The following is a 14,798-nucleotide window of genomic DNA, read 5'->3' as shown; positions in this document are numbered from 1 at the left end:
TGACTGGATCTCCAACTCTTTAAATCTCTTTTAAAAGAAAGGGGTGGATTCTTGATTCCCCCTCCCCTCCCCAGCCAGGAGATCCAGTCGCGTCTTTCTTCATTTTTGAAGTTCTTCGCACAGGATCCAAGGCACACTTCTCTCAAAGACGCGAAACATTAGAAGTTGTTCTCTGGTACGCAAATTTACTGTAGCAGCCCGAGTAATCGCCAAAGAACCAATAGAATTAAACGAGTAAAAGCTGGCAAGGAAGCTCTGCCACGCATCGCGACGGTTTTCGCAGAGCAACGTCCTATTAGCGTCAATGTTGGAAGCGCCAATAAAAGCCGTGTAACCATCGGCAAATCACAATAGCAGCCCTTCGCCGCTCAAGCCCCGCCCAGTTCTTTGCATGGCCCCACCCCCTTCCAGCTCCACCTTTCACGTCCAAACAACTCCACGTCTGCAAATGACAATTCACCCGGAAGTATTCTTTATCGGCATACGGTGGATTCCCATTACTTCCGGGCCTTTGAAAGAAAAAAAAGCCTTTGGCCACGCCACAGGTAGAAACCGGCTCTGGAAGGTGGTGGGTCCTATCCGCGGTTTGCACGGGTAAGTTACCGGACTAATATTTTCCCCACTCACTCTTTTGAGGTTTCCGTTACGAGCGAGGCCTGCTTTTTACATCTCTCTCCCCTTTGTTCCGGGCTCACGTCGTGCTCTTTTATTCCTGTCAGCACTTGCGGTTGAATCTCCGCCAAGGAAATGATGCTGAGCGGCAGGTTGGGCCCTGGTGCCTTGGCGAGACTGTGGGGGCTGCTGCTGTTGCTAAACCTGGGTCGTGCCGTGCGAGCCTCGGAGATCACGTTTGAGTTGCCAGACAATGCCAAGCAGTGCTTCTACGAGGAGATTATGCAGGGCGTCAAGTGCACCCTGGAGTTCCAGGTAAGAGCACAACTCCTCCTTCAAAGCCCATATGTAGATGCCCTCCTGTTAGGTAATTGCTAGCATCCCTAACTCGATCATTAAGGGTTGACTTCCTGCTGTTTAATTTCTGTTAGTCTTGTTCAGTGCACAATACAGTTATCTGTTTGGTGGATTTCTAGCCTACCCTTCCCTGCATAGCAGAGCTCAGAGCAGGTTACAACATTTAAATGTATACAATAAGTTAAGGGTAAAGGTAAAGGTTTCCCTTGCTTGAAAGCCAGTCGAATCCGACTCTAGGGTTGTGGCGCTCATCTCCGTTTCCAGGCCGAAGAGCCAGCGCTGTCCAAAGACATTTCCGTGGTCATGTGGCCGGCATGACTAAACGCCAAGGCGCACGGAACACTGTTACCTTCCCATTGAAGCAGTACCTATTTATCTACTTGCAATTTCTTGCTTTCAAACTGCTAGGTTGGCAGGAGCTAGAACCAGAGATGGGAGCTCACTCCGTCATGCGGCACTCGGGTCTCGAACTGCTGAACTACCGACCTTCCAGCCTGCAGTTCAGCGTCAATCACTTGAGCCACCGCAACTCCTACATACAATAAGTTAAAACAATTTAAAACACAATCTGGAATATTTAAAGCCTATGCAGCATCATGTAATACATAAGATGGCAGGAGGCTTGGCGTGATGGGGTTTATGGGGTCGCGAAGAGTCAGACTCGACTGTGCAATTGAACAACAACAAAGCAGAATTGCAACAAATCCCGCAGGGCCCTGATCTCGCTTTGGACCACCAGGCTGGAGCTAGAGGCAAAAAGGCTCTGGTCGAGGCGAAGCTGATCTGATTTGGACTGGAGACCACCAGCAGATGTTGATCTGTGGAGCATAAAGCTTTTGGGGGGGACATTTAGGAAGAGAAGGTCTTGCAGATATGTTGTTCCCAGACCACACAGGGCTTTAAAAGTTAATACTATAACCTTGAACTTGATCTAGTATACAGCTGGAAGCCAATGGAGCTGGTGATTTGATTTAATTTATTAAATTTCTACCCCGCTCTCCCAGCCAGGGCTGGCTCAGGGTGGCTTACAAAACAGCATAAAATTACAGTAAAATAATAATAAGATACATTAACAACAATATTAATAATAAACAGTTCTGACTATTCATATTAAAACATATTAAAATGCTAGTGGTGGAGCACTGGTTGAACGTGTGCCCTTAGAGGTGTTGGACCAGCTGAAGTTTCTGGGTCAAATGCAAGGGTAGCCCTGCATAGAGTGAGTTAATCTGCAAAGTATATCTAAATGGGTGTCCTGTGCTGAGATATTGCTATGTTTTCTCACCCATGTGCTTCCTATCAATATTTTCCACAATATTCCCTGTCCACCATCTACATCAGGGCTCACCAGTTTTTTCTTTAATGATATATTTCAGAAATTAAAAGCATTGCCAGCTGCTCTCTCTGCCCCCCCCCCTTAACCAAGTTTTGTTCCAGAGAAAAATTCTATAAAATAAAAGTTTTTTAAAAAAAGAAAGAAAGAAAGAAGCCTAGAGGAGATATTTTTGCAATTTTCCCTGATTTTTCCAGGGGCTACACATGCATAATGTGATTACACTTTGGGGGAGGAGTAGGGAGAGTTGTATGGGTTTAAATGTTCCTGCAGATAAGGATGCTAACTATTTGCTGGAGTTCACAACTGAACATTCACTTGACGATTTTAGAACTCTGTATTGCTGTTCATGGTTGTTATCTTTTTATGTTACTCATAAATAAATGGTAACAACTGCCTGGCAATCCATGCATTCTGCCCCATCTTGAAACATTTGCTATGTGGATGGTCATGGGAGAAGAAATACACTAAACACTTTGGCTTGACAGGTTTGAATAATATATACAACCAATAGAACTATGTTGGCCCCTGCCACACGGGACGGCTGAAACGCGGCTACTCAGAGCCGCTCCAAACTTGAGACGCCGTGGCGGGATCCCACGCATCGCTCCCCGGCACGATCAGATGCCGGGGAGGAAAAGTCCGATGGGAGGGGGAGGCTGCCGAACTGCGCATGCTCGAGCATGCGCAGTATGGCCGGGGGCCGGGATGCGGCGGCGCAAGGACGCGCCGCCGATCCCACAGCCCAGCTCGAGGTGCTCCAATGGATGCAACCACCTAGATAGGTGGTTCTTTTGTACGGCGCGGTATCGGCATTTGGGATGGATCAGGGACGGAGACGGCACGCTCCCCAGATGTTGAGGTGGGATCGTGCCCGTTTGCTCCGCCCCCGTTCTGTCCCGCTCCCGGCCCAAATGGGCTCGTATGAACAGGGCCTCATATAACCTGATGAAAGCATATGAGTTGGAGCATAAATAAACAGGAGTCTAGTGGCAGCTTGAGTTAGAGCACAACATATGCGGTTCTATAGAAAGAGGTATGCCTACTGTTGCATTTCACTGTTAGTCATCCACCTGTCTCTGAAAACTAATGGAAAAGTTTGAGTTGGTTAATTTGTAAAATAACCTTTTATGTCAGCTCTGTAAAGCCATGTTTTTCCTGAAAAGTTTTCATTAGGTGTAGCTTAATAGTTCAAGGAATGCATCTTTCTTTTCTGTATAGCTGAAATGGTGAATCATCTCATTGTTCAAGTGAAACAAAGGAAGCACTTATCTTATGCAATTCTTTGAGGCACCATTGGTACTGTGAAGCAACATAACCCTGTCCTGTATTTGGTCACATCAGTTTGTTGTAATGTCTGTTTCATCATCTTTTTCCATTCATCCTAATTGTTCTCTAAACCTTCTACATATTCATTCTTTATCTCTCCCCATTCAGTTTGAGTAATATTTGATTATTATCCACACACAGTGTATGGTGACTGGTAGACTGAAATTGTGTGGCAATTAAAACTGTTAACTATAAGATTTGGGGTTTCAAGAACTTAGTATAATGTAAGAAAATATCCATTCTGTGTTGCTTTTAAAACTTGATTTTTTAAATCCTGTCATCTGACAACTTACATTAAAGCTATTTGTTAAACAGTGCTTTCATGTACTAAGATGCCAGGTGCTGGTTCTTTGCAAAGTGGTATGGGAAGGAGGTTGATTCCCACTTTAGAGACTGTGGTTGGAGGAAAGGAGAGCTTGGCCTTTTGTTTGCTCATTGCTTCCCCTTTTCAGTTCCTTGCTCTTCAAGCTGCTTTTCTAGTTGGGGACTCATACTAATGTTTTAAATGAAAATATAGGTATGGAAGAGGGTGGGTTGGTTAGCAGGGGAAAATAGTCAGTGGGGGAAGGACTATGTATTTCTGCCCTTCTGTTGCTCCACTGAGTATCACTCCTCCCTGGTACTACTTTGGTAAGTGTTAATGGCAAGTGGGGTTTTTAGAACATGAGGTGGCCAGGTGATGTGGGCTTCTATCTTAGGGTTTATATTCTTATGCTAGAATCTGTACTTTAAACAAAACTGGAAATAGTAGTGTACCTTATTTTGTTTGTAAGGCCCTTTAAACTCAGAAGACTCTGCTGTCCCTATAGAGCAGCGGTTCTCAATCTGTGGGTCGCGACCCCTTTGGGGGTCGAATGACCCTTTCACAGGGGTCGCCTAAGACCATCGGAAAACACAAATTTTCGATGGTTTTATGATAGAAACGAAAATAATGTTATGGTTGGGGGTCACCACAACATTAGGAACTGTATTAAAGGGTCGCGGCATTAGGAAGGTTGAGAACCACTGCTGTAGAGATTGTTTCCTATATACATTATTTGCTTGTAGGGCAGTTCTGCCCAGTACATTCATGTTGTTCCATACTTGGAAACCATGAGTTATGTATATAACAAAATATTAGCTTTATTAATACTCTTTCTGTCTCACTATGAGTCTTTTAGTGCTGCCTCCTTTTGGTGTCTTCCTTTGAAGGTATCTGATTGGCTGCTGCTTGGGCTCAGCCTTCTTCAGCAGTGCCACTGGCCCTTTGGAATGCCCTTCCTGACAGAGTAAGGAGGGTCCCCACATTGGCCTGGTTCCTTAAACACTGAACGCTATGGAAGGCATACAAGATAATTCAGTGGTGCTACTGTTTCTTACAGTTGTACTATTTCCTGGTCCTAATGCTTCTGTTGCTTGCTTGCTTGGCTTTTGTAAGGTGCCTTCGGACACTGTAGTCAATGGGAAAGTTAGGATATAAATGTTGAATAAGAGTGCAGGCTTGGAGTACTGTAGTATATGTAGCGAGCCTTCAAATACCTGTGAAAATGTGTAGAACTGAGAAAGAATTAAGTATTAAATTTCAGCCCTAAATACTTACCTTGAATTAAGACTCCTTGATTTAAAGCAGATGTTTCAAGAGAACATATTTTAGGCAATACTAATTGCTTCTGTATGTTAATGGATGTAAGGAGAACAACAATTATACTTGGGCAAGTGGGGAAGAGGTAAATTAGATATTTTGTGTGTGTGTTTGTGTGCATGCTTGGAAGTCATGGTGACTTCTGGCGACCTCTCCTGGGGGCCTAGACATTTTTCAGGGAGGTGGCTTGAGTAGCCTGCCTCTGCATCCCGCTTTTGATATTCCTTGGAGGTCGCCGTTCCAAGTACTTGCCAGAGTTGGCCCTGCTTAGCTTCTGAGATCTTATGAAATCAGGATTGCCTGGGCTATCCAGGGCAGGGTAAATCTTGTTTTAAACAATTAAAATCAGCATATTTAATTAGAATCCTAAAATGAGGTGGAAATAAATATGTAAATGAAACAAATCTGTTATTGAATAGCTCTAGGTTGAACAACACAGAATATATTTACTGCCACTTCATTCATGGGCAGAGTTATCTATTGTGTAGCCTAAAATAGATGCTGCTGTGTTGGAGAGTATACTGGTAATTTTAGTTGGAATCCTATGTTCTTTCAGCAGTAACATCCAAAGTTTAATCATAGCTGTAGAAAAAGCAGCAGAGCAAGCTACTCTTCCAGAATCCTTAGCCATTTCATTGTCATCTGCTAATCATGATATTGTAAGACAGAACCTTTGTCCCTGATTGTGTTTGCCCAGGCCAATTTGAGAAAACACACAAAAGCAGTCCTGTAGAGTTGGAAACAACAACAAAAATATTAATTAATAAGGAAGAATACAGATTCAAGGGTTTTGGAACCCTGAATACCCAACAGATTCTTCAAGTGTTACAATGGGTGAAATAGCATTTTATACTTCACATTACATCAGAGAAATAGAACAGAATTATTGGTTCCATCAAACATTGTCAAATTTCATCACCTATTTCCCATTGGGTTAAGACCTGGGGGGGTGGTTGTTCCCAGGCAGAGTTCTTCTTTTCCTAACAGAACAATACACTTTTCTTTTGGAAGCTATGAAGCAGCAATGTTGTATCTATATAACTGATATGGTTACAGAGTGCTTACTGTCCTTCATTCTAGCTAGGTTAACTCACATTAGAAACATGCACAGTTGTAGCTGGCCAGAACAAGCAAGGTCATGGGTAGCATAACTGTGTATCAGCATTTCAGCCTTCTTCCCAGCATGCATTCAAACAACAGTCACAAATGAACCAAAGTTAATACCTGAATACATTCATGATGTCAGAATCATATGCATTATGGAAGTGCTAAGCACACCTACCAAGTCAAACCTGTTAGTCAGTGGCAGAGTACAAAGTGGTTCATAAAATGTGTACAACAATATCTCTTGACACCACCACACATTAACCTTGTATGGAACTGACATGTGACAATGTTGGAAGCACCAAAATGTCATTTAACCCATTCCATAATAATTCCCACTCACAGAGCCCAAGAATACTGTCAGGAAGAACCCACAGTGTCTCCTTCAGCACTGTTAATGCCTTAGCACAGTATTTAGGATGGCAGCAGCTGATGTCCACAGTTACAAATGTCAGAACTCTGCTCAAACAGGCATTTGAATTCCGTACCAGCTCAAAAAGCAGTTGCTTACAAACAGCCACCCGGTGTTAGGTAACCAGTAAGACCATGCAGAGAAGGAAATACTGCTGTTTGAATTGCAACAGTCAGCCAGCTCTCTAACTGTATGCCTGGAAGGAAGCCTTTACAGAGAGTACATAGATGACAAGATCACTGGGAGAGGATTTTGAATCCTTCTGTGAGACCACACAGACAATGCTAATAACACTGCACATAGCATGTCATTTCTTACCTTGTAGTCTCAAAAGGATACAGATGCATACTCATCTTTGTTGGGGATGGCTGTGCCTTTTATATTACTATTAAGCCATTTTCAAAGCTATATGAGTGGCAGCCCTGCATAGGAACAGCTAATTTTCCACTGCTGTTTAGTCTAGTGCTTCTGGAAGTCGTGTACTTCGTGGCACAACCCTTGCCCCTGTGCATGTTGAATGGTTGCCTGTTGACCAGGAGAGCCTGTCATATTTCCTACAGAGATACAAGAGAAATTTATGGATGTTTGTGACAGATGGTTCTTGTAACTACGAGTTCATTAGAAGCTGTTGAACAACTGAGAGTACTGAAGTGTTATCCCAAACAGTAGAGTGCTTGGTGTTCATCAATGGAGATGGCTTTGCTCACTGCAGTTCTCTGTTGTGTGTAGTGAGGGTTTAGTTGCTTTGAAGATGTTTTGGTCCTTTGTGCCAGTAGTGTGGTTGCTCACTGTGTGAGACTACTCCAGTCTATTGAGTAAAGGAGTGCACTTAAGACAATACAGCTTTTCCTAATGTGGGTCTATTGACAGAAGTGGGAGATGCTCTCTAGCCATGGATGTTGAGTTTTTTGCACTTCATTTTGCTTGAGACAGAGGTAGAGATGTAAAATTTCCGGAAATTTTGAAGCTCGGGAAAAAACCCGTTTTTTTCCGGGGGAAAACGGAAATTTTCGGAAAAATTGAAAAAAATGCTACATTAGCATTTCTTTTGTCTTTTCTAGATTGAAAGTCATTCTGTTACTTTAGGAACAAAAAAAATGACTATGGACATTTTTACTTGGCATGAAATTATCACAACTAGCATATTAAAAATATAGTGTACCCAAACAATTATTACAAACAGAATACCTACCCACATGCAAAAACAAAACTGAAACCTTTTTATTTTCTTCTGACAATCGCACCTCCTAAAGGAAGAAATGCATCTTGTTCTTGCATTGGAGAGTTCAGTTTGTAACCTAGGACTTGCTTGTCCTCAGTGCACAGAAATTAGATCAATCTGATACCATTATATATTTTAGAAATGATTTGGAAAATATTTGAACACCTTGTCTTAAAATATTTTATTTATCATGTTAAAATAAAACATTCCATAATCAATTTCTTTTCTTTTCTTTTTTCAATTTTTCCAATTTTTCGGAAAAAAACAAAAAAGCTTCAGGGAAAAAAACGGGGGGAAAACGGTTTTTTTCCGAATTTTTCCGGTTTTTTTCCGGGCCTTCACATCTCTAGACAGAGGAAGGTCAAGCTGCAGGAGCTCTCTTTGGTCCCTCTGGCCCCACTATACTTGAGTGGCTTGTTTCAGTATTGAAGTGGAAGTTTCCGATAGGTGTATGTGCTTGGTGTTCTGAGGCAGAGTACCTGTAAGGGTTTTTGAGAAGATGTTCCTGTATTTGTTTACCTTGATTGTGGTATGTGCAAAATGCCTGATGTGTTTTCTTTTCTGGGGCTGTGCCGTGATTTGGGATATTGGCTAACTCAGGAGTCAATGTAGTTGGGTGGGGCAGTCATTGCCGGCTGCTGCCTTGACTCCTATAAGATGCGTTTACTTGGAACCTGTTCTACTATTTTTATCTTTACATTGGTAGGGGACGTGAGATCTAGCCCTGGAGAAGAACAACTGTTCTTCTCTATTGAATTGCTTCCTTTTGCCATTCTGCAGAGGAAGGAGAGGTGATCTGTCCTGATTTCCCTTCTCACTACAGTCGATCCTGATCTGTTTGGCTTTCTTTGTCTGTGAGGGTCCACTCTTCACGTGGCAATTGTTTTTCAAAAGGGGCTGCTGGGGGAAAGGGAAAGTGTGGAAAGATCTGCTTCTGTCAGTAGGATGGTCATAGAATACAATCCATTCTGTTTTAATATTCAGCTTCTCTTTAAACGTTACCATAACCAAAGTTTGTACAAGCCTTTAATGAAAATTATCTTCTTTTGAGAAATCACATTAGAAGGACTCCTGCTTGTATCGTGACAGAGAGAGTAGTAGAAACCATAGTTCCAGTCTGATTTGTGACACTTATGTAGATTAGGCCAAGTATCTTAGGGTCTCCACTTGGACATCTCCTGTTGATTTCTCCTTGGTTTTCTTGACATAGTTTGGGGCTGTTAAAGTTGGAAATTTTATTACAACTGAACAGTTTTAATAAAGCTGCCCTTCATCTTAGCTCTGCTGGTTTATAGAAAATTGCTTCCTGGGGCTGTGTTCAGTGTTCTATAAATGTGCTTGCCACATTTGCCAGGAATTATAATGCTGCTGACTATTGAGCATTCCCCAAAAATGTTTTCTTTGTTCCACAGGTGATCACTGGAGGACACTATGATGTTGACTGTCGCTTAGAAGATCCAGATGGCATTGTGTTATACAAGGAGATGAAGAAACAGTATGATAGTTTTACTTTTACTGCATCCAGAAATGGAACATATAAATTTTGTTTCAGCAACGAGTTTTCTACCTTCACACACAAAACTGTGTACTTCGACTTCCAGGTTGGAGATGATCCACCTCTGTTTCCTAGTGAAAACAGAGTCACTGCACTTACTCAGGTAGAGTTGCTTTTTACTTGATTTAGAATAGGCAACATCTTACTGAGACATTAGGTTTCTAGGGATAGTTACTTGAGTACAGCACATACATTGATTATTAGTCATACTAAGCTTTATTTAGGTTCAGGCGGGTAGCTGTGTTGGTCTGAAGCAGCAGAACAAGGTTCAAGTCCAGTGGCTCCTTTAGGACCAGCAACATTTTATTCAAGGTATAAGCTTTCATGTGCACACACACACATCTTCACATACATTGAAATGGACATTACTAGTCCATACATATAGGTAGAGAGTGAGCAGCAAATTAGCATACAGCATAATGAAGGTGTTTAACAGATGCAAGGACCAAACTGAAATAACAAGCTTACTTTATATGGTCACCCTTTGTTTGTGTTTAATGCCCGGGGGGGGGGATATGTAGGATAGGAAATAAATATATCAAAATCAGAGACTGGTGGGCAGATGTATCCTTCTTAACTGTGGAATGCTGAGAGCAATTAACTGATGCAGATCCTTACCTTGTTCCTCTCTTCCCCCAACAGTCTTTTATGACCTTGGGGCAGTTGCGGGAGCAGGTGGGACTAATAAATCACATGGGATGGAAAGCTGCAGTGTAGAGGGTGAAATCACTTTTCCTGCATCTTCTGTCAGTGGAATTGTGATGACCGACGAGAGGAAAGGATGATTTTGCCCATTCCCCTTGTAAGCAATGCAGCTATTGGATCATGTGGGTCCCGCAGCCCTGGAAACAATCTTTTCCAGAATCAGAAAGGACGTCTAAGGGAACTGAACAAGGGAAGGGTCTTCCATCCTGGCCGCCCTCTGGTTCCAAATGTTATTGACTTCTCAGGTTCTTGTTCTGCAGGAAATACAGCCAAAGAGAGTGTTCAGCATTGCAGTCAGTCACAGACTTCTGTAGCAGTAGTGTAAAATGCAGCTTAATATGAATTAGGGGGTTCACTAATACACTAGCTGTCAGATTGTATAATCTGTTTGCCACAATGGAGGAAAGTGTCAAGTGGCAAGAATACAAATGTCTGTGCAGAATTAATATCAAGAACATAACATGCAAAAGCATTAATCATACAGTTGAGTGTGAACAGGTTTGAGTGCTTATACTACAATTAAAATATGGGTGTTTTTGAAAACCTAGTTATTGGTCATAGTTTTGCTTCAGCCACTACTGAAATGTGATTTTAAGGTTATTGCTTTCTGACTTAAAGGGAGAAGGGTGAGCATCTGGACCAAAATTTTACTGACATAGAGAAAAACACTCCTAGAGAATATAATATTTCCATGTCCTTCTACTGTAAGCGATGAAACTTCCTATATGCTAAAATCGAGTTATTTGGTTTCTGTTTTCTTTATCCTTAAAGCTCAATGCCTTCATATCACTGCAAACAATACTTAGATGAAGAAACAGTGTAGCCATATCAACAGCTGTTGGTTAACCTTCAGAAAATAAAGCTCAACTAAGTGAAGAAACCTCAACAATTGCAAAAGTATATTGTCCAATGGGAGAACTATTTATTAATATTATTTTTTTTCTTTATCCAGATGGAATCTGCATGTGTTGCAATTCATGAAGCTTTAAAGTCTGTCATTGATCACCAAACTCATTTTCGATTAAGAGAAGCCCAAGGCCGCAGCAGAGCGGAAGATTTAAACACACGGGTGGCTTATTGGTCAGTAGGAGAAGCTATCATTCTTCTTGTAGTTAGCATTGGGCAGGTTTTTCTTCTCAAAAGCTTCTTCTCAGACAAAAGAACCACCACAACCCGTGTTGGATCGTAACTCATGTTGAGAAAATATTTCAAATCCACTGTTCCTTTGTAAAATACTGTTCTTCAAATAATTTCTAGTTACAGAACAATTAAATATGGAGAACATTTTAAATATGTTTAGCCTTCCCTCTCTGCTTAAAGTTGCAAAATACACGTTCCCCAAAAGCTGTGGAAAAAGGCAGCTTTTTATTTGTAATATATGGATTTTGTCCTGTTTATGTCTGCACAGAGATTTAACTTAAGGTTGCTACATTTTTTTAAACAAATGAGACTACATGGGAGTATAATGCTTTAAAATATCCTTTAAAATGTTGATTTGGGAGATCATCCATATGAAAAGTGGATGGCAGTCTGATTTCTCAAGAAAAAAGTTATGGGACTAAAACAAAAAACAATGTGATTAATTGTAGTCTCAAAGCCATGTACTGCACTGTTTTGATTTTTCTATGAAAATGCCAGTCACATTTTCTTGTAATTTCTTGTTTTACTGAACCAAATTTAAAACTGAGGACCGTGGGGAATCCAGTTCTCTGTACTTGGAAAATGTTTATCTAATTGATTTTCATTTTTCTTTTAAATAAATTGGGAGAATGTCTTGTAACTCTCAGAATTGTTCAAATTGTGATGCTGCTGCTTTGAAGAATTGAAATCTACAGGCAGATCCACAAATAATCTGAGTCAGCCATTCCCACTTGACATCAGTAGGACTGAGCTAAAGTGCAAGTGGACTGGGATAAATGATTTGTGCCTCCGAGCAGAAGGTCGCTTTCAGTATAATATGTAGGTAGTCCCATGTTCTCTGGGACCAGGTTTGAATAAGTGGTTTGAGGATTATAACCTTTAAAAATGGCTTATTAAGCAACATCTGTACAACCACCCAGCATGGCTGTATAAAATCTGTGAGTTCAATATATCTCCTTTTGGAGTCTTTAAATTAACTGCTGGAAACCTAGTTTTCATGGGTGTGATGCACTAATTTGTTGCTTGGTGCCAGCAGCCACCACTTTTGAGCTGGAGAGCCTCCTTGTGCAGTAGTTTACAATCTTCTTGGTATTTGGATTTTCTTAGCTTGGATCAATCACTCTCTTTGCTCATGACTAGCATATACTCAAAGGTTTCATAGGTATGTGAGATCGCATATTGTACTGTAGTCAAAAGCAATCAAAGTAACATGATAAACACATCTATTTGAAAGTAAGTCTCAGGGCCAAACTAGTTGTTCGTGTTTTTGAAGAGTTGGGTCCTGGTTCCCTGCAGCCAAGCAGTGCAGGAAAGCCATTCAGAGGAAGGCAGTAGCTCTTCCTGTACACGTGTTGGTGCTTCAAGACCAAACAGGCTTTCATTTATTTTTTAAAAGTTGTCACATGCAGCTGCTGTGGGGAACCCAGCCCCGTTACTCAAGTCTTTAAAAACACAAACATGTAGTTTGGCCCTCACAGACTTCAAGAGAGTTTATTTGTATATTTTGAAATAAAGAAGGCAGCTTGTATCAAGGAAAAAATAGAAACTTGACTTGCAGTGTTGGTAAACATGAAGACCACTGAAGCTAACAATCACAGAAACACACTTCGCATTGAATTTTCCAACAAAGTTGCCTCACTCTGTTTTTGCAATTGTAGGTAGTCCCTACAATTGTGTAGGTATGCTATCAGTCCCAGAAAAATGTGTTACACACACCCATGTATGAACCTGGATCATTGTGTCAAATTTAAATGCTGGTGGTTGTAAGGAGGGGAGAGTTAGATTCACCTTCATATTGAGCAGTTCAGCTTCGATGATGAATCTGAGGATTCTTAGTTTATTTAGTTATTGAGTATGTTAAAGTGTCCCCTTAATTACTCTGTGTGCGTGTGAGAGAGAGAGGCTTTAAAAAAACCCTATAAAAGTGTGTATTTTAGGGCCAGGGAAGACCTGTAAATGATTAAAGCCCCATACAAGTAACTCAGTGTGTGATTTTATTTCATTTTTTACTGTAGCGCTTCAGCTTGTATAAAATAAACTTGACTGTACCTGCAGGGTAATTATGACAAGACTATAAAATAAACTCATTATTGCTGGAGACTAACTTGCCGCTCCATTTCTACTATTGAGAAATATTTAGGAGCCTTACATAAACAAAGGGTTGGTATGTTACCAATAATGGTTAGGGGATTTGGCTATAAAGAGCAAAGGTCTTGTGAAAGCATACCTGTTCAGATTAAAGCTGAAAGCTACTTGTAAGTAGGCCAGTTGAGGGACTTAAATAACATCCCAGTTGATAAGTTCATGACTAATTATGTTCTGATATTAGGTAGATTCAGACAACCAAGGGCCATGCAGTAGCCAGTTAAAACTATACCACTTGTGCCTGTAAAAACATGAGAGGTAGTTTTCTCTGGTCTCTAACCAAGTGGCAAAGCTTATCAAATCTTCAGGTTCCACGGATTTCCAAACAGTACAGTTGTGACCAGCCATATTGTTAAAGACTATAGATAAAGCCACATGGTTAGCATCTACATATGACTCCCTCATGCAATTACATGTTCTAAGTGGTTGCTGTATGGCTGCTAGTTATCTGAATTAATCCTTTACTATATGTTGAACTGTGTGTGAGTTCTGCTTCATAATTTCCCCTGCTAGTAATGTTAATGTATATGGGTCTGCCTAACTTGGTGGTTCTGCTGTAGTGGGTTTGTGACACTAGCTCTTAAACTAGTTGTGTTCCACCTATCTCCTATCTTTCTGGACGGCACATTAAAAAAAAATGTATTTCATGCTTCACACAAATTCCAAATCACCTGATTAGGTAGTAGGAGTTAACAGGCACACAGGAGAATTGATATAAAAGTGGGTTTTAAAATGCTGTAAAAACTGAACAGTTGTACAAACAAAACCTGTGGTGCACATCTGAGGTTGAAGTAATAACCACAACAAAAGATGTTTTAAGTCTACATGTGTTTCATGATGTGAAATGTCTAAGTACTGATATAATTTGCAAGCCTTTTTCTTACTGACACTAAATTGGCCCTGTGAACGTTATATGGGATAATAAAATTAATATAAAGTTCTGCTGGAGTGGATCTTTCTTTGAGGACTTAATACAGCACATATATTTCTCTTCCCTTGGACTGCAAGATCAAATCAGTCAATCCTAAAAGAAATCAACCTTGACTGTTCCCTGGAAGGCCAGATAATGAAACTGAAGCTCAAATACTTTGGCCACCAAATGAGAAGGGAGCACTCACTGGAGAAGACCCTGATACTGGGAAAGACTGAAGGTCAAAGAAGACGGGGACGGCAAAGGATGAGATGGTTAGATAGTGTTATAGATGCAACGAACATGAAATTGAGCCAACTTCAGAGGACGGCGGAAGAGGAGGTGCTGGCGTG

General features: G+C 41.1%; 1 protein-coding gene across 1 annotated transcript; it reads left to right on the top strand.

The window, feature by feature from the left end:
- Positions 1-493: 493 nt before the first annotated feature.
- Positions 494-13,626, top strand: LOC107114717 (transmembrane emp24 domain-containing protein 7-like). The gene is made up of 4 exons (XM_015416304.1): positions 494-594; positions 720-927; positions 9,403-9,648; positions 11,203-13,626. Exons 2-4 carry the CDS (start codon positions 748-750, stop codon positions 11,437-11,439), a joined length of 663 nt encoding a protein of 220 aa, XP_015271790.1. The 5' UTR covers positions 494-594; positions 720-747; the 3' UTR covers positions 11,440-13,626.
- Positions 13,627-14,798: the final 1,172 nt, after the last annotated feature.

The sequence above is a fragment of the Gekko japonicus genome, unplaced genomic scaffold, assembly GCF_001447785.1.
Source record: "Gekko japonicus isolate JY-2015 unplaced genomic scaffold, Gekko_japonicus_V1.1 scaffold692, whole genome shotgun sequence".
NCBI lineage: Eukaryota > Metazoa > Chordata > Lepidosauria > Squamata > Gekkonidae > Gekko > Gekko japonicus.
The sequence above is the reverse complement of the archived record's forward strand: the minus strand, read 5'-3'. Positions and strand labels throughout refer to the sequence as shown.

What these genes read in the sequence shown, in the direction of transcription:
- LOC107114717 (XM_015416304.1), top strand. Translation starts at nt 748, where the DNA reads ATGATGCTGAGCGGCAGGTTGGGCCCTGGTGCCTTGGCGAGACTGTGG. An exon ending in AGTGCACCCTGGAGTTCCAG is followed by an intron (nt 928 to 9,402) that starts GTAAGAGCACAA and finishes TTTGTTCCACAG; the next exon opens with GTGATCACTGGAGGACACTA. An exon ending in GAGTCACTGCACTTACTCAG is followed by an intron (nt 9,649 to 11,202) that starts GTAGAGTTGCTT and finishes TTCTTTATCCAG; the next exon opens with ATGGAATCTGCATGTGTTGC.